Genomic DNA, 22,954 nt, shown 5'->3' with positions numbered 1-22,954 from the left:
CTTCTCTCAAGAGAGCAGAGCTATCTACCCAGCTAAGCAGGTGTTTAAGGCAGGTGATTTTGTTTCCATTAGTTTTCTGAAGTAACAGTAAACCAGACAAGAGGGTTATGTCATGTAGTCCTGGGGAAACTGCAACCCCGAGCAGCTAAACCCTGGGTGCAGCAGGACGGGGCGTGCCCACCCCCTGCTGCTCTGAAAACCTTCCGTCTCTAGCTCTCGGAATACTTGGAACTTAGCAGTCACCAACCATTCCCACCCTCGACATGTGGATCGTGTTTAACAATGTGTTAGATGGAAGGTGAGGTTGGAGGCTTTCAGGTTTTGGGGAGAAACCAGATTAAGAAAAGCATTATCTTCAACACCCAGATAAACCATTGCATTAATAACTATACTCATAGCTTCACGTTCCACGCTACTGTGAGGGAGGTGAACATATACCATGAAACATTTCCGTTTTCAATTTTAGGCTTAAGGCTTCCCAAACCTATGAATCTAACCTCCAGCCCTGGAGGGACCTCCCTCACTTCTGTGAGCTTCTTTGAGAAGGCCCACAGCACGTGCCCTCCCCCTGCACCACAGCGGCCCATCAGCTCCAGGAAGGAGGGTTTCTCTCTTCACTGTAGGCAGCATTAGTCACTGGGGGCCGAGGAGAAGAGCCCACCTCCTCACACAGATGATGATCTGACTCACGACTTCTCCACCTTATGATGGTGCAAAAGCGATACACGTTCAGCAGAAATGGTACTTGAAATTCTGGATTTTGATCTTTTCCCGGCCTAGCAGCATGCGGTCCCAGTGGCTCTCTTGATGCCGGGCAGCAAGCCAGAGCTCCTGATCGGCCCCGCAATCACGAGGGTAAACAACTGACATGCTGACAGCCGTTCTGAACCCAGACAACCACTCTGGTTCAACTTTCAGTACAGTGTTCAATAAACTGCATGAGACAGTCGACACTCTATTATATAATAAAACCAGGCTTTCTTTGGGCTGATTTGGCCCAACTGTAGGCCAACATCAGCGTTCTGAGCACGGTTAAGACCAGTGAGGCTAAGTTAGGGTGTTCTGGGAGGTTAGATGTACTAAATGCATTGTTGACTTAGGATATTTTCACCTTACAATGGGTTTATTGGGACATAACCCCACCGTTACAGGGAAGACCTGTACTAGACAAAATCCTGAAGCTTTTCATGCATCAGCCCTTTCCTTACCTTTAGTTTTCTCCTACTGTAGAGCCATGTGCACCAGGAGCAAACATTCGGTGACACATTTCTTTCTCTTTACCCAGGTAATCGCTGTAGTAGCTGTTGGGAGAAATACACAGTAGTTAGAGAAGGGCTGTCTCTGTGGGAGGTGACACCTGGTGGCTGGAATTCTCCACTCAGGTCCAGAAACACCAAAACTTCAGCAGGCCTTAAATCGAATCAGGAATGAGTGGAAGCAATGCTGGGGAGTGGGGGGTGGGGGGATAGGGGAGGCTCCCGAGGGCTGTTCAGGAAGTCCTTGGACAAAAAGCGCACTGTCTGCAAAGATGGCAGCCTCGAAGGCCGGGAGCCGCTGTCAGTGAGGCTGCCCAGCAGAGTCCTGCCGAGCAACACCTCACACTCAGAGACCTCAAACTTACCTTGAGATTTTCCTGCTAAAGAACGGTCAGACTCCAAAATTTCTACACCTAACTTGACAGGATATTTATAAATACCAGAAAGGAAATTGCTAGAAAGTGTTAAAGGCCTGAAATGCAAACAATGGGATCCAAATAAGAGGTACACACACCTCAGACCTTTTTTAATGGCAAGAAAGCTTTAAGTAGCAATCTGGATTAAACATTTAAAAATGTTAACAGGAGTAGAAAAATCTCACCAATACAGAGGAACCAAAGAGCACCAAACAAACAAACAAACCCAGTGGTTATAATATGAAGTGATGGAATTATCGGTGATTAACTATGTTGAAATTTTCAAAGTTTTCTACAATGAGCATGTAGCTTCTACAATCAGAAAAAGTTAGATTACTTCAAGGTTGGTATCCACATCACCTGAGTAAAAAGAGCGTCACCCTAGGGTATGACTAGACCCGAAAGAGCCATTTCACATCAAATCAGGATCTGCAGTCAGTTGAGAACAGCAGTCCTCAGCTGGTGGCGAGTAGGGAAGAATATCTGAAGAACACTGCCCTTTCTGCAAGTCACACTGGCCGCTTCTTTAAGGTGCTTACTTCTGGGGCAGGACAGGGAGGCAGGCGATGGTCCAGGCATGTGTGGTTTGGAGGTCTGTCCTACAGCCGCCCTCCCTTTTGCCCCCCCACGGCCTGGGAGCTGTGGGTCAGAGTGCCGAGCACTTCACAAAGCCAGCTCTAGGGGGCGCTGCCTCCCAGCACAAGCCTGGCAACATCAAACAGGCCTACACCTGAGCGGGCAGGCCAGAGTGGTAGCCACACCACACGTTCCTTCCTCTGTTTGCACTCCTGCAAACACAGGTCTCACCTGGCCAGTTTCTTCAGCTCGTTATTGATGTCGTGATTGAAGGGCTGTTCCTTCTGGGCTCGGACTAGAAAATCCCGGGCCTTCTGATACTCAGTCATGAGGAGGCAGGCCTGTCAAAAGGACAAAATTTTAAAAGCACACTTTAGGAAAGACAGCACTTCTGCAGTGCCCAAGCTGAACACCACTGCTGCCTTTCTTCGGGCATTCATTCCCAAGTCCCTGCCCTCCAACTCACCTGTCCACATCGGAAGAGGGCCTTGGTGTTCTTTTGGTCAATGACTAGAGCCTGCTCTCCATAGCGCAGGGCCATGGTGGGTCGCTCCAGCTTCAGGTACGTAAAGGACAGGTTAAGGAGAACAAGCAGCTTGGCGGTCTCCACCAGGAGCTGCTCTTCAGCGGGTGCTGATCGCCGGTGGAGAAGCAACAAGGCCTGTGGAGAAGGAAGACAGGAGGTCAAGAGAAGGTGGTCTTATATATAGCAAACCCTAAGAACACACACACACATACACACAATTAGTGCTAAAAAGTGAGTTCAGCGAAGTTGCAGGACACAAGATCAATATATGAGAGTTAGTTGTATTTCTTTACTCTTGCAATAAATAATCCAAAAACGAAATTAAGAAAACAGCTCCATTTATAACAGCATCAAAAAGAATAAAATAAGTGGCAATAAATTTAAAGTGTAACACTTGTAGACTGAAAACTATAAAACATTGTTGAAAGAAATTAAAGAAGATCTAAATAAATGGAAAGACATCTCATGTTCACAGATCAGAAGACTTAATACTGTTAAAATGGCAAGAGTGCCCAAATTGTTCTACATTTTCAATGTAACCACTACCAAAATTTGCAAAAATGGACAAGCGGATCTGAAAATTCATATGGAAATTCAAGAGATCCTGAATAGCCAAAAAACATTAAAAAAAAAGAAAGAACAAAGTTGTAAGACTCATACTCTCTAATTTCAAAACTTATTAATTACCAAGCCAGTGTGATACCCATAAGGACAGACATATAGATCAGTGGAAGAGAACCAACAATGCAGATTGAGAATCCAGAAACAAACCTATATACATCTAGAGTCAACTGATTTTCAACAGGGTGCCACACCATTCAATGGAGAAAGAGCAGTCTTTTCAACAAATGGTGCTATGATAAACGGATGTCAACATGCAAAAGAATGAAGCTGGATTCCTACCTCAGACAGCATACAACAATTCACTCAAAATGGACCACAGACTTAAATCTAAGAGCTCAACTGTAAGACTCTTAGAAGAAAACACTGGTGTAAATCTTTGTGGTCTTAGATTAATAACGACACTGAAAGCACAAATATCTAAAGAATAAATAAACTGGACTTCATCAAAATTAAAAGCTCTTGTGCTTCAAAAGCCACTATCAAGAAAGTGAATGAAGAAAATGACTGAAGGCTGACTGGTGTTTAAGAAAAATTACTGTAGGGACTTCCCTGGTGGTGCAGTGGTTAAGAGTGTGCCTGCCAATGCAGGGGACACTGGTTCGAGCCCTGGTCTGGGAAGATCCCACACGCCACGGAGCAACTAAGCCCGTGTGCCACAACTACTGAGCCTGTGCTCTAGAGCCCACAAGCCACAACTGCTGAAGCCTGTGTGCCTAGAACCCACGCTCCGCAACGAGAAGCCACCGCAATAAGAAGCCTGCGCACCGTATCGAAGAGTAGCCCCTACTCGCTGCAACTAGAGAAAGCCCGCGTGCGGCAACGCAGACCCTATGCAGCCAAAAATAAATAAATAAAATAAATTAAAAAAGTGTATATATGTCAATCCCCATCTCCCAATTCATAAAAAAAAGATATATGCACCGTACGTTCATTGCAGCATTATTTACAGTAGCCAAGATATGGAAGCAACCTAAGTGCCCCAAAATAGATGAATGGATAAAGAAAATGTGGTATATATACACAATGGAACATTATTCAGCCGTAAAATAGAACGAAATCTTGCCATCTGTGACAACACGGATGGACCTAGAAGGTATTATGCTAAGTGAAATAAGTCAGAGAAAGACAACGTCTATTGGTATTTCCCTCCTCTTCTAACAGAGCCTCCATTTCATTCAAAGCAGCAATGTATTAATTAAACCACACTTCCCAGCTTCTAATACATACACAGCTAAGGGCAAATGGACATTTACCACGGGTCTGGCCAATGAGATATAAAGGGAAGCTGGGGTAGGAGGAATTCTGGAAAGCTCTTAATATAAATAAACACACCAGACTCTTCTCCCTTCCCTTCTTCCTGCCCAGATGAGCACATGATGCTGCAGGTTGAACCACCATCTTGGGGGGAAAAAAACCAACAAAAACACGCTTAAGGGCAGCTGAGCAGAGAGACCTATGGAACCTGAATCCCTGATGGCTTTGTGGAACTGCTATGCCAGGCTTTGACTGCCTCCTTTCTTTCTTTAAATTTTATTTATTTATTTATTTTTGGCTGCGTTGGGTCTTTGTTGCTGTACATGGGCTTTCTCTAGTTGCGGCGAGCGGGGGCTACTCTTCGTTGCGGTGTGCGGGCTTCTCATTGTGGTGGCTTCTCTGGTTGTGGAGCACGGGCTCTATGGTGTGCGGGATTCAGTAGTTGCAGCACACGGGCTCAGTAGTTGTGGCGCACGGGCTCTAGAGCTCAGGCTCAGTAGTTGTGGCACATGGGCTTTGTTGCTCCGCAGCATGTGGGATCTTCCCAGACCAGGGCTTGAACCCGGGTCCCCTGCATTGGCAGGCGGATTCTTAACCACTGCGCCACCAGGGAAGCCCTGACTGCCTCCCTTCTTATGTGAGAAATATCACGTCTCTAGTTTATTTGAAAAAATGTTTTTCAGGATTCTGTGGTTTACAGCTGAATGCAAATCCTGAATGTTTAGTGTCACTATGCAAGTGAGACAAAAATCAGAACGCCCCTAAACTCTATCCTGTTTGCCTCTAGCACTTAGGGTGCAAAGTTTGGCACACAGAAAGTGTTTATAATATTTGCTGAATGCATCGCAAGGCCAACAGTGAATTCCTGTCAGCAAAACCTCCACAGGAAGCCAAATCACAATCAGAAGCTTGGTGAGAATGGAGTCACAATTAGATGAATCTCCACTGTCAGAGAGACGTGAAATGAAGATGGCAAATGGGGTGGAGAAGTCAGTAGGTAGAGAACCCTGAACTAGAAAGAGAATTTTAAAAACTTTTTTATTGAGAAACACACACAGTTAAGTACAAAAGTAAGCATCCAGCTCAGTGGATTTTCACAGTCTGAACACACCCACGCAGTCACATCCAGACCCATGACCAGACATCACCGGCTCCCCACACCCTGTGTCCCCTCGCCTAGCCTCCAGCCCTCTGCCATGCGGAGTTTTAAGCAAGATGTTTCTTAACAGCTGTATGTGAGGAGTAGGGACAGAGACAAAAGTCTGTACCTTTTAAAGAAGGAAGTTTCCAGGGTCTAAACGTGTACCTTAAAGCAGTCTTACCCGTTTATATCTCACTTTGGCATCATAGAAACGATTTTGGCGGAAAAGGTAGTTGCCAAACTCCCGTTCAGTAGCTGCCACTTTTAGGACCTTCTGAAGTGGAAACTGATCCTGTTGCTCCTGAGGATCAAAGACAAGGACACCAGCAAGGAATCTGAACGCCACAATGCCAGTGTCGTTACAGCTGTCAGTTCTGCTCCTTTAGGTTAGGAACCTCTGTTCACTGCCACCTGTGTGCCGAGCACGGGGCTAGGTGGCTCTGCAGAAGTCACCTCTGTGAATCCCAACAGAAGCCACGGCAGGTCAGTGCCATTACTGCTCCTGTTCTACAGACTAGAGCCAAAATGAAGTCTACTAGTTTAGTCCTACCCAGAGATGCTCCCTAAAGAAGCAGTTTCTCATAGAATTAGAAACTGATGGAACTTGTCAAGCACAGAAGTCACGTATCAGGACAACCACTCATCCAGCAAGCATTTAACAGGTCTTGGTCCGCCCAGGGCCCTGCTGGTCTTTCTGGCCATGAGGCTCTACCCTTGGTACACATCAGAATCACCTGTAGAGCCTCTTTTTAAATAGATGTCCTAGCCCCACCCCCAAAGATTCTAAATCAGTACACGAGAGTTGGGACCCAGGTTATCTGCAAGAACCTCTGCTTTGTGGAAAGATGAGAAAAAGGTAATAACTCTCACTTGAGGTGGTGACAGTTTAGCTGGGGAGATGTCATATACAGATGTGAACCTGGGGTGGACATCTAAGGCCACACGTATAGCCAGGGTGAGACACCGTAACAAGGAGTGCATGTGACTGCTGACCATCAAAAGCCTTGTCTCTACGGGATGAGTTAAGTGAAAGGCTACAAAGGAGAGGCAATTTTTAAGTTATGAAGACAGAGGCCATCTGTCCCAGTTTGCCTGGGATTGTCCTGGTTTACACCCAATGTCCTGGTATCCCATCTGGTTAATAGTACCTCTCACTCTCAAGGGTCCTGGGTTGGACGATAAATTATATGATCACCTTAGTTATGAGCTATCAGTGCTCGACTTGCTGGGAACCAAACAGTGTTGAGAAACAAACGTTCCTTGTCTTTCAGGGAGAATTGGCAAACAGTGACTGAAAGGTCAGTTCAGCCTGGTGGTCCGTAACAAACCCTTGGCCTAGCACATGTACCCACACACAAGAGCCAGCAGAACTAAGACAGACGCATACTAACAAGTGGCGGGACACTCCCCCGCTCCCCACCGCCACGCGGGAGGCTGGGGCGGAATCTGGGGCTGAGGATCTTCAGCAGGGCAGGATAATTACCCAAAACACAAACCCATCCCAACTCTCTGTCAAGTGCTGACATCTGTGCTCCAGAACTTACGGCTGAGAGGACACAAAACTTGTCTGACTCAGCAGAATCCAGGAAGTCAAGCAGCTCGATCTCAAACAAGACGGTAGCGTTTGGGGGGATCAGGGGAGGACAGCCCAGCATTCCGTAAGCGTAGGTCGGTTTGAACAGAAACCTGGCCACCTCTCCTCTCCGCATGCTCAGAAGGCCCAGCTCCATGCCCCAAAGTGTGATATCTGGAAGAAGGGACGAAAAATACATGGCGGAAGCTTGCCCAGTATCCTGTCCCAGTGCTATCCATTTCCTCCCCCTTCACGTCCACATCTCTCCACAAGTATCCCAAGCCTTCTGCACTGTGGTCCCAACTCACTTCTCAGCCTTGTTTCCCCCCCACCCCCAGACTCTAACTCCTCCAGGCTCTGCAGCATTCTGGCCTCTACGTCTCTGTTCACGCAGTTCCTTCTTCCTGCAATGTTGTCCTCCTCCCCCAAGGCCCAGCTTCTACCTTGAGTGAACCCTTCTTCAAACTTCAGGGCTCATTTCAAATGCCCCCTCTACCATGAAGTCTTCCCAGCTGGAATTAACTGTGCCTTCACTAAGCACTCCCATAAAACACTGCTTATGCCTCCCAGGAGCTCCATGAGGTTAGTTGTCTGGAGTGTGTCAATCTCCACCATACTGGCCCCAGCCTTTCTAATCATCTGAGTACATCCTCTCTGTTCACCCTGCCTTGTAAAAGAGTCATTCAGTAGATTTGTACTTAGTAAACTAACAAAGAAGAATGCAGCACCGCATGTTTAAGTCAGGATGCAAAGGTTACCTTCCTTGCCAGGCAGGCCATCTCCCAAATACCTCGGTCTCGGGGGAATGTGGAAGACAACGTTTAGCAAAACCCAGCCTCAGAAAAACCAACTTGAAGACTCAGTTCTCTGGACAGCTTTCCAGTCCTAGGGCGCTGCCCTGCATCAGTTCCCCAGGCTGCGGCGTCTTTTCCAGCTCCTTTTCTGAACTTACCCTCTCCAAGTTTCATGAGCCGAGGGGTTTTCCTAAAGCAATTGGAATCAAAAGGCTTGTCCATGTGCTCCAGATACCCGGAATATTTCACTAGGACAGAAAAAAGAGACAGTGGGAGGAAAACGGACCAAAGGCACTCACACCTCCACATCTCATCTCTTCGTCACACAAAAGCAATGTGAGCACCAGATGCCCTTAAACTGCCCCACACCCTGAGCCATAGGAGAAACCTTCGCTCAACGTCTGGATGCCGGCCCTCTGGCCCTGAGGTTGAAGAGCTGGGCTGGGGGGCCTCCCAGAGCCCCTTGTTCACAGTGGTCTCACACTAAGGGGTAGTGAGTTCCCTCGCTTATCCCTTAAAACCCGAGGAACTGCCAGCACTAGGGCATCGCCACCCTCTCAAGGGCAGACGGCACCCAGGGCCGCACGACATACCGAGCACCGAAGCGTCTGGTGTCACCAACTCTCCAGAACCCTCTCGGATGACATCCTTCAGCACGCCCCGGTCCCCGGAAAGGTCCAGCATCCTTTGACTTAACCGCTGGTACCGAGACTTGTGGGGAATGAAACAGAAGATCTCAGAGTCCTCAGCTGACACCCGACTCCGGCGGCCCCGGCTCCTGACTCCCCAGCGCCCGGGCCCTCACCTGGCTGGAGGCGTCGTCCCTTTGCAGGACTCCCGGGCTCCGGGTGCTGCCCCCCATCTCTGCGCGGCCTTCCTCTCGATTCCGCTGTCTTCTCCCAGCGGAGACTCGGCCTCCCCTTTTTACCCTGCCGTCCGCACCCCACGGCGGCAATCCGTTCAGGGACCGCGAGGAGGCGCTCATTGCTCCACTCCAACCGCAGCCAACCGCCTGCGGGCCCACGCCGGGGCTGGGTGCTGGGGAGTGGGTGCTGGGGGCTGGACCACACGCCAGGGGATGGCCGGCAGGGCACGTGACAGGGCACGTGGTGGGGGGCGCAAGGAGCTTGATCCCGCGCGAGTTGAGGGCTTGCAGGGCATGATGGGAAACGTAGTGAGGACCCACGGAGCATGACGGGGCACGTGGAGCGTAACTGGGCACATTATGGGGGTATGCAGAGCAAGATCAGGCATCCGGTGAGGACGCGAAGATCATGACGGGGGCCCGTGGCAGGGGCGTGTGGTGGCACGTGGCGAAGGCGCAAGGAATGGGACACGCAGGTGGTGAGGAGCAGCAGTGGGGCACATGATGGCCAAGCTGTGGGCACGTGGCCGGCAGAACACGCTGGTGGGGACAAGGCCCCAGAGACGGTGGGCTGCTGGAGGGGTCAGGCCTCACAGCCGTGGGTTATTTCTACCCTCCGTCCTTCTCCATCGCATTCAGGGGAAACGTAGACGCAGACAGGACTTTAAAGTGAAACTGCCCAGTTCCCGAGAAAACAAGGTGATGGCCCTCACCTTCACAGCACCGGCGCTGCAAAATCTGCAGCACCTGCGCTCTCGTGGAGCAAAGGAAGAATAGCCCTGGATTCCATCCCCTCCAGCCTGTCCCCTGCGTCCTTCCACTCTTGCCAAACCGAGGACTGGACGCCTTTGGCTATTCTCTTTCTCCTGCACCTGCCTTGCCTCGACTACAGATCATTTCCTTCCGCTTATATGTGCCCCCAGATACCCTGCCTTAAAACAAACACGCCTCCCTTTGTCCCAAATGTCCCCCGCTGCAACAGGTGGTCTCATTCCTACTCTCTGTGGGAAAAACTTCTCAAAAGGGTTGCTGCAAAGGCTTTCTCGGCTATTCTGTCAACACCTCCTTACCCTCCATTTTCTTTTCAACTCACTTCAATACCACTTTCCCCTGTTCCACGCCACCATTCTTCTGTCGTTGCCAAATCCGTCAGACGCCTCTTTGTCCGCAGGTTACTGGACTCTTGTCAGCATTTGACGAAGCTGACCTGACTGACCTTTAAATGCTTTTCTTCTCTTGGCTTCTGTATTTAGTTTTCTTTCCCTCTTGCAATAGAGGACCACAAAACTAGCTGTTTAAATCAACACCTATTTATTGTCTCACGGTTCTGTGCGTTAGAAGTCTGACACCAGTCTCACTGGGCTAAGATCAAGGCATCAGCCTCACTGGAGGCTCTGGGGAAGAATCCACTTGAAAGCCCATTCAGTTTGTTGGCAGATGCAGGTCTCGGCCTGAGGTCCCCAGGTCCTTGCTGTCAGCCAGCAGTGACCCTTAGCTTTTAGAGGCTACTCTGTGGTTCTTGCACGTGGGCCCCTACATCTCAGAGTCAGCAACAGCATGCCAATTCCTTCTCAGGCTTGGAGGGAATATTATCTGATTAATATTCTTATAGGCTTTCCTCCTCTTCTGCTGCATCTCCCTCTGAGTCCAGACAGGGGAAGTTCTCTACTGTTAAAAGGTCATGTGATTAGATTGGACCCACCCAGATAATTCAGCTCCATGACTGTAATTACATCTTCAAAGTCCCTTTTGCCGTGTAAGGTAGCGTATTCACAGATTCCAGGAATTAGGGCATGGGTATCTTTGGGGGACCATTCTGCCTGCCACACCTTCCTGGTCACCATATCCTCCTGATTTTCCTCCTACCTGTCTGGCTGTCCCTTCTCAGTCATCCTTCTCTTCCTGACCTCTAAACATTAGCAACCTCAGGGCCCTGTCTGTGGACCCCTGCCCTTCTCTATTCCCAGTCCCTGAGAGAGCCCAACCATTCCCAGGTTTAAGTATGTGATATACCAGGACAGCCTAGAGCCTCCCCTGGGAACCAGAGCTCTAGGTGCCTGTGTCCAATTGACTTTTTCAGTGGTTCTCAAAGTGTAGTCCCCAGACTAGCAGCATCAGTGTTGCCTGGGAACTTATAAAAATTGGGACAAAATTGTTGGACCCCTCCCTGTACTCCTGAATCAGAAAGTCTGGGGCCTGGGCCCACAGGTTTCTCTTTTAACAAGCCCCCATGTGATTCTTGTGTCTGCTGAAGTCTGCAGACCACTGGGCTACTCAGCTGCTTCACCTGGTTGTCCTCAGTCAGGCATCTGACTCTGGATTCTCCCGTCTGCCTTTTTCACCTTGATCTCCTTGGCATCACGATCCACCCACCCAGGTGCTCTAGCCACTGTGATCTATTATCTACACAGCGGCTAGAGGGATCTTTTAAAAATATAAATCAGATCATATCCCCTTGCTTTAAAACCCGCCAATAGCTCCCACTGCCCTTGAAATTAAATCCAAACCTTTGCCCTGGTCTACAGGGCCCTCCCTGCCAACCCCTCTGACCTCATCTTCTGATGTTCCCTCTGGCTTAACTGTGATCCAGCCACCCAGGCCCCCTCTCTGGTGGATCTCACAAATATGGTTGACCCTTGAACAACAGGGGTTTGAATTGCGAGGGTCCACTTATACGCAGACATTTTTCAATAGTACATATTATAGTACTGCACCGTCCGTGGTTGGTGGAATCCATGGGTGGAGAGGGCCAACTCTAAGGTGTATGAGAATTAACCCCACACTGCTCAAGGGTCAATTGTACAGAACTCTTTCCAGCCTCGGCCTGGGCACTTGCTTACCCATTGCCTGGACTGCCCTCCTTTCAGGTGGCTGGCCTCTTGGTATCCTTCAGTTCTCAGCTCAACCATCCCTCCTGAAAGATTGTCCTGCCCCCTTCTAGAATGCACCCCACAATCCTGCCACTCCACCTCCCTCTTTCTTACCACACCGTTTACTTCCTGCATAGCATTGAACGCCATTATATTATCTAGTTTATTTATGGCCTCACCCTACTCCTACCCCCATATATTATAAAATCCAAAAGGACAGAAGCCTTGTCTGTCTTGTTCTCTAATGGATCCCTAATACCCAGCCTAGTGCTTGACTCATAGCAGGTTCTCAATAAATATTTGTCCAATTCAATAAAATTGGCTTTCTACCTGCCTATACCAGACCTTGGTCTAGCTTGTCACTGGGGTAGAGACCTCACCCCCCTGACAGACACGGGTGCTTAGGCCTGCAGGGGTCGTGGCCTGCTGATCCAAAGCTCCTTGTTTCTTATCGCTTCTGGAGACCCTCACCCACCCCTGTCTTTTCCATTCAGTGAGTTCCCACCACACGGCCATGATACGAATAGTAGAGTATGACCATAATATTTATTAACTATACAACAAAATGACATTGAACTTCTAAACCTTCGAAATAACCTTAATAAAAATGTTTGTAATTCAACAATATTGAGTAAGAGAAGTTGGACACAAAAGAATACATGCTATGTAATTCTGTTTATTTGAAATTCAAAGCCAGGCCACATTAATCTATGATGATGTAAGTCAGGATAGTGTTAGGGGTTCTGAATGGGGGATGCATTAGGAAGCCTCTGGGTGCTGAAAGTGTTCTGTATGTTGATCTTTTTTTAAATGTTTACCAGTTTATGGTAAAGGATACAGATGAACGGCCATATGAAAAGGTATATAGGGTGAAGTCTGGAAGGGTCCAAAGTGTAGGAACTTCTGTCCCCGTGGAACTGGGGTGCACCACCCTCCCAGCACATGGATGTGTTCACCAACCCAGAAGCTCCTCTGTATCTTTGTTTTATAAATTTATTTAATTTTTGGCTGCGCTGGGTCTTTGTTGCTGAGCGCGGGCTTTCTCTAGTTGCAGTGCACAGGCTTCTCATTGCGGTGGCTTCTCTTGTTGCGGAGCACGGGCTCTAGGCACGCGAGATTCAATAGTTGTGGTGCACGGGCTTAGCTGCTCTGCGGCATGTGGAATCTTCCCGGCCCAGGGCTCGAACCCATGTCCCCTGCATTGCCAGGCGGATTCTTAACCACTGCGCCACCAGGGAAGTCCCGCTCCTCTGTATCTTGACCTTGTGAGTGAGTATACACATATAAGTTGTACTGCAGCTGTGTAGTTAAGATTTGTGCACTTTATAGAAGTTATACATCAGTTTAAAAATCTAGGTAACTAAAAATACCTTCATTATTCTAGAGAGAGAGAGGGAGAGATTGAGATTCAGAAAGAATTGTGTCAAAGCACGAGTCCACTCCCGTTTGGGGTCTGTGAGGTATGAATAGGTACCCAGTCCCTCTGTCTCTGCCCCTCCCCCATGCCTGGCCAAGGCAAGCACCTGAGTATTGCCGCTATCAGAGCCGGCTGAGCAGAGGCTGCCTCCCCAGTCCCGTGATATGGCCTAGTTCCACCTGATTCTGAGTGACCTTGAGGACAGCAGGGTGTTTCTGGGAAAGGGGAGGAGGAAAAGAGCAGAGAATAGGTAGAACTGGTGTCCAGCTACAATCCCCAGATCTCTGCACCTGCTGTCCCATCCTGGGGAGAAGAGAAGGCGGAGCAGATCAAGTCGATGATGCTGGTGTGAGGCCCCGGTGGGGGGCTCGGCGGATCCCGAGAAGCCAGGTAGTCCAGTGTGGGGTTCCCCTGGCCCACTGCCGACTTCTGGTGAGACGCCAGTCAGTTTTTACAGAGGAGCAGTGTGGGAGCTCAGGAGACAACTCTCCAGGGTCCCCAACTCTCTGGAACAGTGTTGTTCTAAGACAGAACTCCGCTTTAGAATGGCCTGGAGGTGTCAATTGTCAGTGCAGGTTTCTGGGGTTCATTTGAGCTGTGTGAAGAGGTGACTCAGGAATTCTATTGTAACTCTGCTTCCAACAGCTGCTCGCCAGTTTGAGAACTGATCTAGAAGGTGGGAAAGACCTTGGCTTGTTTTTGCTCTCCAGTTCTAGGTCAGGACACCTACTGGGCTGGAGCTTGCAATATTAGTGTCACTCCATATGACCCTGCAGATGGCCTCTTTCATGTTTACCTCCAAATCCGAGTTAAAAGTGTTGACTCCGGGACCTCCAACTGACCACACTTTTCATTTAAGCCCTTTGTTTTAAAGATGGGAAAACAGACCCAAAGTCATAGCGGGTCAGGACTGGAATCAAAGACTGGCGTCCTTAACAGCCTCTCCTTTCAGGGCCCTTGGGGACTGGGGGCCAAAGGAGTGGAGAGAGCAGGCTCCAGGGAGGCCACCCTGGGCTCCAGCAGGCTCCGTGGATGGCGTGGCAAGTGAGCGTGCCCGAGCTGGAGGACCGCCTGCAGTGCCCCATCTGTCTGGAGGTCTTCAAGGAGCCCCTGATGCTGCAGTGTGGCCACTCCTACTGCAAGGGCTGCCTGCTGTCCCTGTCCCGTCACCCGGACTCGGAGCTGCGCTGCCCCGTGTGCCGGCAGGAGGTGGACTGCAGCAGCTCCCCGCCTAACGTCTCCCTGGCGAGGGTGATCGAAGCCCTGCAGCTCCCCGGGGACCCTGAGCCCCAGGTCTGTGCGCACCACCGGAACCCTCTCAGCCTCTTCTGTGAGAAGGACCAGGAGCTCATCTGCGGCCTCTGCGGCCTGCTGGGCTCCCACCAGCACCACCGGGTCACGCCTGTCTCTACCGTCTACAGCCGCATGAAGGTGGGCAGCGAGGCTGCTGGGGGGTGGGGAGCCGGGCCGCCCCTGGGGACACAGAGCCGGGTCCTGAGGCCTTGGGGCCATCGCCCGGCACAGAGGGGTCCAGGGTCAGCCTTGTTCTGGAGCAGAACTTGCGGAGCATTTGCTCATCCACCGATCACCTGTTGAGCAGCGGCTCCAGTCTCCAGGTGCTGGGGACTAGGTGACCCACCGGATGGAGAGCCCCCTGCGTCACGTGCTAGCCCCCTCCCCTGCTTTAGTCTTCTCTGTAGCCCTCATTAGATTCTTGAGCGCTCAGGGGACTGCACTCTCAGGCAGGTGAAGACAGGGACTTTGTTTCATTCCCTGGGATATTTCCGTGCCTAGGACCGTGCCAGCCAGGTAGTAAATGCCCAAAATGTATTTGTGGAATCAATGGATTCCTGCCTTCATGGACTGTTCCCTCAGAACTAGCAGATCACTGTTTACGATGAAGAATAATAATAATGATACCATCTTAGGTTAGTCTATTGATCTAAGGTTTATGAAGAGTGGGGTTATTGTCGTACTTGCAAATGAGGAAACAGGCTCCGAGAAGGTAAGGGTCTTAGTCAAGCTCATACAGTTTGTCAGTGGCAGAGCTAGGACTCACCAAGGCCAGTTTTCATTCCCCTGGCACCAGATCAAGGAAGGACAGGAAGGGCTTTTGGAAGTAAATTGTAATAGGGTACCTGGCCCAGTGTTTGGGTGGGTGGGCGGCTTTGGGCAGTAAGGATGAGGAATGAGGAAATTCAGGGGAGGGGGCAGGACGAGGGAAAAGCATTGAGATCCGTAGACAGAGGGGCCCCTGGAAGCTGTTGCAGGGCTTTCCTGGCTGAGTGCTCTGGGCAGCATTTCTTTGCTCCTTCAACCCTGGGAGAGAAGTAGGAAAGGTGCACAGGGCCAAGCCAGGTCGTCCACCAAGTTCCCCTACCCACAGGCATTTCCTGGGCATCTAGTATGTGCTAGGTGCTACACTGGCGCCCATGGTACAGCAGTGGGCGAGAAGTTCACCCTGCACCAGAGCTCACAGTCTGGGGGTCTGACAGAGTCCCGTGTGTCAGGTGCTGCTGTCAAGGTTAAGTGCAGGCAATGGTGAGACCATCTGGAACATGGCTCCTGCGTGGTCTCAGGTGGTCAGGGAAGGCTTCTTGGAGGAGGTGGACTGGTAAGCCGAGACCTGAACCATAAGGAGGACTTGAAAGGAAAAGAAAGGGAGGAAAAGCATCCTAAGTATAAAAAGAGCACGTGCAAAAGACCAGGAGGCGAACAGCGTGGCACATTTGAGGAATTCTACATTGTTCCAATAAGCACGAGGGAGAGTGAAGTAAGGTAAGCGGGGGTCAGGTCATGAAAAGGCCTGTGTGACATGAGATGGGATTAGGGGTTTATTCAGAGAACCAGGGTTGGAAGGTTTTAAGCAGAGTCGTGATGTGGCTCGATCGCTCTGCCAGAGGATAGATTGGAGAGTGAGGCTGGGAGTAAGAGATTAGGAGTAATCTACATACAGGCGGTCGTTGAAGCCACAGGTGTGGAGAAGACCAACCAGGAGAGTCTGCAGGAGTGATGGGGAAGATGATGCCCCCAGGAGCATCAGGACTTAAGATTTGGGTAGAGAGAGAACTCTGAAAAGGAGCCAGAAGGAATTCACTGAGGGAGCGGGAAGTTGGCTGAATGTAGCCTCCAGGAAATCAGAGGAACAGAGCATTTTGACAAGAAGGAAATCACTTGTGTGGAATGTCTGCTGATTGAAAAGAGCCTGTCTGGTTTAGCAGTAAGAATTGGTTATCTTGGCAAGAGTAGTTTTAGGGGAGTGTGAAAGGAGGAAGCCAAATTGCAGTACAGTGAAACTGAGTCGAGTTTTATCAGCAGAGGGCTGCCTGGCAGAGGAGGAGACTCCTGGGAGCCCGTCATTTCTGGCTAGGAGCTGGGAGGGCTTGGGTCCTGCTTTCGGATGTGGGTTTTTGTGATCTCAAGACTCCTCCGTGTGCTGCAACTAAGTTACGTTCCATTATCAGATCTCTTTCATGCATTCCTGTTTTCTCCTATTGATTGGGATCTTAAGATACTTTATTTATTTGCATAATTCTGTTTCCACTCACTGTGGCCCAGTTGATGAGAAGGAACTAGTCCCATCTCTCTTTGCCTTGGGAGGGTTACCACTGGGATGCCCTTCTCAGGCTCCTATGAGATCGGATGCCTTGTTATGGAGAGCAAGGACTCTGTGTTCATTTATCTCCATGCTGGCTCTATTTTTTTCTCAGCTCCCTTCCGGAAAGGCTCTTGCAGCTGACTTCTGCTTGGGCACTGTCTAAGCCAAAGATTCTGCGCACTCCATGGGCACAAACCAGCAGGGCTGCATTAGGTCGTGCGGCCAGTTGGTGCTCTAGGTGGTTCTGGTTGGATCCCTAAGGTTAAGTCAGATATGGGGCCAGGGCAACCTAGGAGAAGTTTACTTCAGCCTGGGAGGCCCTAAATCCAGGCTGGGCCCAAGCCTGCTGGAGATGGATTCAGGTCTTCATAGGGAGTGGGGGGTCACCAGGTGACCCCTCCCTGGGCCATTGCATGCACCATTGGCTTCACTTGGGGCCAGCCTTTCTGTGATGACTCCTGATGAAATGCCCACTAATTCTGGACCTTCTGGTGACCAGCAAGTTTCCCAGGTGGGTTCCCAATGGGCAGCACTCCACGCAGGGAGTGCTGACTTCAGATTGGCAGTCGCCCCACTTGGATGTTGTGTGGTGACTTCTGGTGGCTGTAACGACGTGTAGCATCTCTGTCCACGGCATAGAGAGTGATGACGTGGAGATCCGTCCAGGCAGTCCGTGCTGTCAGTGTGGAATATTCTTGAATAGCCTTTCCTATTCTGTGCTTGTGGCCGTCGGGTTGCCCCCGGGAGCTGGGGGTGGGGGGTGGGGGTGAAGGGGTCGGCGGCTTATGGGGCCTGTTGCCTCCAGGAGGAGCTAGCAGCCCTCATCTCCGACCTGAAGCAGGAGCAGAAGAAGGTGGAGGAGCAAATCGCCAGACTGGTGAACAACAGGACCCGGATTGTCGTGAGCGCCCCGCCCCTCCGTGCCCTCCCCTGGGGCCGGCCACCCGCCTTCCCTTTCCTGCAGAGCCCAGCTCTAATCTGTCCTTCACAGGAAGCCATGCCTTCCATATAAAGCCAGAATTCAAAGCATTCCAGGGTGGGGTGGGGGAAGTGCAAAGGCTCTTGGAGGAATTCAGCACAGTTGTCAGGACTGTCGCCAAGTTGGCTTGTGTCCTCCACGTCCTTGAGACTGAGATAACCTAGAACCCAAGTCCCGGAGGTAAACAGCTTAACACGTGGGCATGACTGCCCGCCCTCCGCCACCTGTGGCTGCTTGACATTGACAGCCTGGGCAATGCCCTCCTAGTACCTTAGAGCACAGGCACGGAAAGGCTTGAAGCCCTTGGTGGCTGTCTGCTTTTCCTAAATGCGGGGCACTTGGGTCTGGGAGTCTGTGGAGCCTGGGCCCTACAGGTAGTCATGAAACGAGCAGGAGACTGGCATCCGTTGAAAGTCAACTCAATTAATCTTCCTCATCCTGAAGAGGGAGCCCGCTTTACCCCGTCTGATGGAGGCAGAACTCAGGGTCACACGGGGAACCCTTGTTATCTCACTCCAAAGTCTGCTCTCCAGGGCCTTTCAGACTTTTTTTCAGTTGTGGAACCCCGTGATAAAGCAAAATCTTACGTTCACACTTGTTAGCAAAGATGGGCAAAAGGAGAGCCACTGTGTTGGAACTGGGAGCTGGGGGCCCAGCCTCTGCCCTGCCACTGTCGTCCTCCCCCTGGGGCCACATCCGGGATCCCCAGGCACAGTGTGTGAACACCTGGCAGGAGTCAGCCCTGGGACTTGGGTACCAGGACCAGCCCGGTCAGAAGGCCCGAGCTGCCAGGCTCTGGGGACGCCGAGGTCAGCCATGGCTCCTGCCTTGACCCGCCCTTCCCTGTCCCAGAATGAGTCTGATGTCTTCAGCTGGGTGATCCGTAGTGAGTTCCAGGAGCTGCACCGTCTGGTGGACGAGGAGAAGGCCCGCTGCCTGGAGGGGGTGGAGGGTCACACCCGTGGCCTCGTGGCCTCCCTGGACATGCAGCTGGAGCAGGCCCAGGGCGCTCGGGAGCGGCTAGTCCAGGCTGTGGGTGTGTTGGAGCAGTTCGGCAACGAGAGTCACCATGAGTTCATCCGGGTGAGTGGACAAGGGAGTGTCCCCTGTGCCAAGGCCACTGGGGCTCCAAGCGCCTCCCCCTTCCTGTCGGCTTCCGCATAGCCTCGTCCATGCTCTAACCCTCCTCCCTCTTGTCTTCCAGAAGTACCATGCCATGGCCTCCAGGTAATAACCTCGGAGGGCACTCTCAGCGAGGGCCTGGTGGCTGCGGGCATGGGCGTCTCATCTCCACTAGATCCTCCCTTCAGTTTTACTGGTGCCGGGAGCAGCTGCCCACATCTGGTTCAGTACTGAGCCCAGGGAAAGTGACAGCCTTGCCTTTAGGGGTCTCCAAGCCTTGTGGGTGGCGGCGGCGAAGTATGGTTACATCACTATGGGCACCTAGAACAGTAGAAGTTCACACAAGCTAAAGAATTAACACAGAGGGGGAGGTGACTGGGGGGAGATCGGCAAAGACAGCGCACAGGTGGGATGGCTGAGAAGGGCAGAGGACAGGCGTTTGCCAGGCACGCTGACTCACGTGAAAGGGTAAAGTGTGTGCAGGTTTGGAGTATTGTGAGAATTTCAATATCATGGGTGTAAAGGATGAAGCAGAGCAGAACAGGAGATGAGGTGGGTGATGGTGGTAAGGAAACATGCACCATGGCTTGTAGGAAGGGGTTGGATCCATGTTCCAAACCCAACAAATGAATCACCTGTGCAGTTCCTGAGCCTTCCTCTGCCACGTTTATGAGAGTCTCCTTGTTTTCTCCAATTTCCCTTCGTCTTAAGGACAATTTGCTTAGGAGCATTGACTTAAATGAATGGACAGAGGATCTGATTGACTGAGTTTGGTTTCCACTCCAGCTGGAGCTGGGGGCCGGGGTCACCAGATACAGAGAAGTGGTCCTCAAACAGTGCATCAGAACCACCTGGAGGGCTCAATTAAAACAGAGGTCACTGGGCCCCAGTAATGAGTTCTGATTCAGCAGGCCTGGGGTGGGACCCAAGACAATTTGCATTTCTAACAAGCCCCCAGGTGCTGCTGCTGCTCCCAGACCTGCACTTTGAGAGCTACTGATGTAGAGTGTTTCCCCTTCCAGGAAGGAGGCAGGTCCTCAGAGGGGGGCGGGTACATGGTGGGCATCTTCAGTGCACGGTCTTCTGAGCTGTGGCTTGGCTGGTTGGACCTGCGTCTGGGTGAAGGGCTGGGGTGCACGGTAAGCAGCTCCACCATCACTGTGGACCTTTGCCCCCAGTGCAGAGCTCCAGCAGGCCCGGCCCCTGGAAGGCACGTTCAGCCCCATCTCCTTCAAGCCAGGCCTGCACCAGGCTGACATCAAGCTGACTGCATGGAAAAGGCTCTTCCGAAAGGTTCTGCCAGGTGAGACCCCACCCACCCATCCTCCTTCCAGTGTATGAGGTGCAGAGAACTGGAGTGGGGGCTGGCACAGCTAACGGTGAGGGCGCGGTGGTGGGCTTCCGCCAGCAGGGGGAGCTCAAGCCCCGTTCCATCTCTTACTAGTGACTGGGAGAGTGGTGTAATTTTTGAGCCTCAGTTTCCTCATCTGTAAAGAGCCCACCTTGCTGGGCTGCGTAGTTTCTAAGTAGACGTGTGTGTGTGTGTCTGTGTGTGTGTGTCTGTGTGTGTGTGTAGTTTAGTACTTAATAAATGGCAGCGGCTGCTCTGCCAAAAAATAACTCGGACCTTTAACTCCTTCATTACTAGCACATAAGATCAATCAATAGACTGATTTCATCCAACAAAGGCACAAACAGGGTTGATATAAGATCAAAAGGGGGAAAGGGGGGAACAAAACCTGCAGGTAATCTCTGAACCATGAATGCTGTTTGCACGTTTTAGGTGTAAACTGCTTAGCTGGCAGCGAGCAAAGAGGTCAGTTGGGATAGTTTGTCCTTGACTGGGCTGCTAGGGTATCCAAGAAACCACTGCCGTTGTTAGAGGCTCCAGAAAACCTGGGGAGTGAAGCTGAGGTGCCCACGTGACAGGCCGTCTCCCAGATCCTTCCACTGGCACCTCCGCCTTAGGCAGGCCGCCACCTGCACCGTTTCCCTTGCCAGAATGCCTGGGCTTGCAGCAGCCCATTCTCCACCCTTAGGCATCATTCACTCATTCGGCAAATGTCCTCAGGGTTGCCTGCTCCAGGCCCCAGCCCCTTCTAGGCCCTGCGGATACAGGGAAGAGGCCGACTCAGTTCTTCTCCTGAGGAGCTCAGGGCCTGCCATCGGCCTCCCTTGGGGCAGGGCCTGCCGCCTTCTGTGAGGCTTGAATACACATCTCCTCTGATCTCTCCCAGCTCCGGAGTCCCTCAAGCTGGATCCTGCCACGGCCCACCCACTCCTGGAGCTCTCCAAGGGCAACACGGTGGTGCAGTGTGGGCTCCTGGCCCAGCGGCGCGCCAGCCAGCCCGAGCGCTTCGACTACAGCACTTGCGTCTTGGCCAGCAGGGGCTTCTCCTGCGGCCGCCACTACTGGGAGGTGGTGGTGGGCAGCAAGAGCGACTGGCGCCTGGGGGTCATCAAGGGCACAGCCAGTCGCAAGGGCAAGCTGAGCAAGTCCCCAGGGCACGGCGTGTGGCTCATCGGCCTGAAGGAGGGCCGGGTGTACGAGGCCTTCGGCTGCCCGCGGGCGCCCCTGCCCGTGGCCGGCCACCCTCACCGCATCGGCGTCTACCTGCACTACGAGCAGGGCGAGCTCACCTTCTTCGACGCCGACCGCCCCGACGACCTGCGGCCGCTCTACACGTTCCAGGCCGACTTCCAGGGCAAGCTCTACCCCATCCTGGACACGTGCTGGCACGAGAGGGGCAGCAACTCCCTGCCCCTGGTGCTGCCCCCGCCCAGCGGGCCCAGCCACCTCGCCCGCCCGCAGCCCACCAAGCTGTAGCGCTGCTCGGGGGGCTGCCTTCCCAGCTGGGCACGGGGGCTCGAGGGGTCCTACCGGCTCTGGTGAGCAGAGGTTATGCAGTCGTTCGGGGAGGTCTTCCTGCCTTGGTGTCCCTAGAAACGTTTAACGATAGGGAGAGAAGGACCACGGTCCCATCCCCAGCAGTCAGGGGTGTGTTTATTAACCTCTTTCCAGGCTATTAACCTGCTTATTAACCAGTGGAGCCAGGCCGTGGGGCCCGCGGGTCAAGCTGGGCTTCCCTTGGGCCCTCCTAACCGCGATCTCTGCTTACTCTTCCCCCTGAGGGTGGAAACGCTCCCACATGTGACTTCCCCCCTTCACTGTGAACTTTAAATGACTTTAAGGATCATAAAATTGACGTTACTTCTTCCTTTTCAAATGATTTGCAGTTATCAACCGCTGTACGTACCCACTGCTTTATGCTCAGGCCTTTAAAAGCAGCTCCAGCCTCTGGTGGGGCCACATCTTGCTTCCACCCCCTGCCCATCGGTCTCTGGTTAGTCACAGCAAACACTCCGTCATTGCTCTGTCCCCAGAGACTTCTCTCAACTTCCCTCTCTGTTAGAGAAGATGGAAATGACACTCCTGCAGAGCAGAAACAAGTAGGGGCCAGATGGGGGTGTGGCCCATCCCTGAAAGCTGCCGGGCACGTGGGAGTGGGTCCAGAGCCCAGGTCTGTGCATGCTGAGCCTGCTCTGTGGTCACCCCAGACCAAGGCTGGGACAGCTGAATTCCTTCCCAAGAACATGAAAATTGGAAGAGAGAGAGAGAATGGCTGGGGCTGAGTCATCTGAGGTCTGGTGCTTTAGAGAGAAGCTCCCCAGCCTTGTGCCCTGAGGTCTGTGGACCCGTCCAGGAGCCTTCCTTGGGGCACAGCCCTGCCCTGTCACCCTGGCATGAATCCACATCAGCCACACAGACAAAGTCTCAACCCACAGCCTATCTGAACGATCCTCCAGGAACAGAAGAGGGAGGAAGATCGTGAGGCGCTACCTCAAGGCCATCTTTACCGACCTTTATCCTCACGGGAGACTCAGGACATCACCTCCCTGGCTGTGAGAAGCTCTGAAGCTTTCTGCCCGCCTTCCCTCCCAG

At 51.9% G+C, this 22,954-nt stretch overlaps 2 protein-coding genes across 2 annotated transcripts; one reads left to right on the top strand and one right to left on the bottom strand.

Moving 5' to 3' along the window:
• Positions 1–1,210: 1,210 nt before the first annotated feature.
• FKBP6 (FKBP prolyl isomerase family member 6 (inactive)) lies at positions 1,211–9,022 on the bottom strand (the record flags this gene model as incomplete). The annotated part of the gene is made up of 8 exons (XM_082670934.1): positions 1,211–1,301; positions 2,480–2,589; positions 2,715–2,909; positions 5,975–6,094; positions 7,338–7,540; positions 8,319–8,408; positions 8,754–8,871; positions 8,966–9,022. The coding sequence occupies 8 exons, from the start codon at positions 9,020–9,022 to the stop codon at positions 1,211–1,213; spliced, it is 984 nt and encodes a 327-aa protein (XP_082527060.1).
• Positions 9,023–14,338: 5,316 nt separating this feature from the next.
• Positions 14,339–21,838, top strand: TRIM50 (tripartite motif containing 50; the record flags this gene model as incomplete). Its single annotated transcript, XM_082670781.1, has 6 exons — positions 14,339–14,743; positions 17,716–17,811; positions 18,742–18,972; positions 19,094–19,116; positions 20,190–20,314; positions 21,249–21,838. Exons 1-6 carry the CDS (start codon positions 14,345–14,347, stop codon positions 21,836–21,838), a joined length of 1,464 nt encoding a protein of 487 aa, XP_082526907.1. The 5' UTR covers positions 14,339–14,344.
• Positions 21,839–22,954: the final 1,116 nt, after the last annotated feature.

This window comes from Grampus griseus, assembly GCF_964374135.1.
Source record: "Grampus griseus genome assembly, chromosome: 14".
NCBI classification, from domain to species: Eukaryota; Metazoa; Chordata; class Mammalia; order Artiodactyla; family Delphinidae; genus Grampus; species Grampus griseus.
Note: the sequence above shows the minus strand (reverse complement) of the source record. Positions and strands in the feature narration are given on the sequence as shown.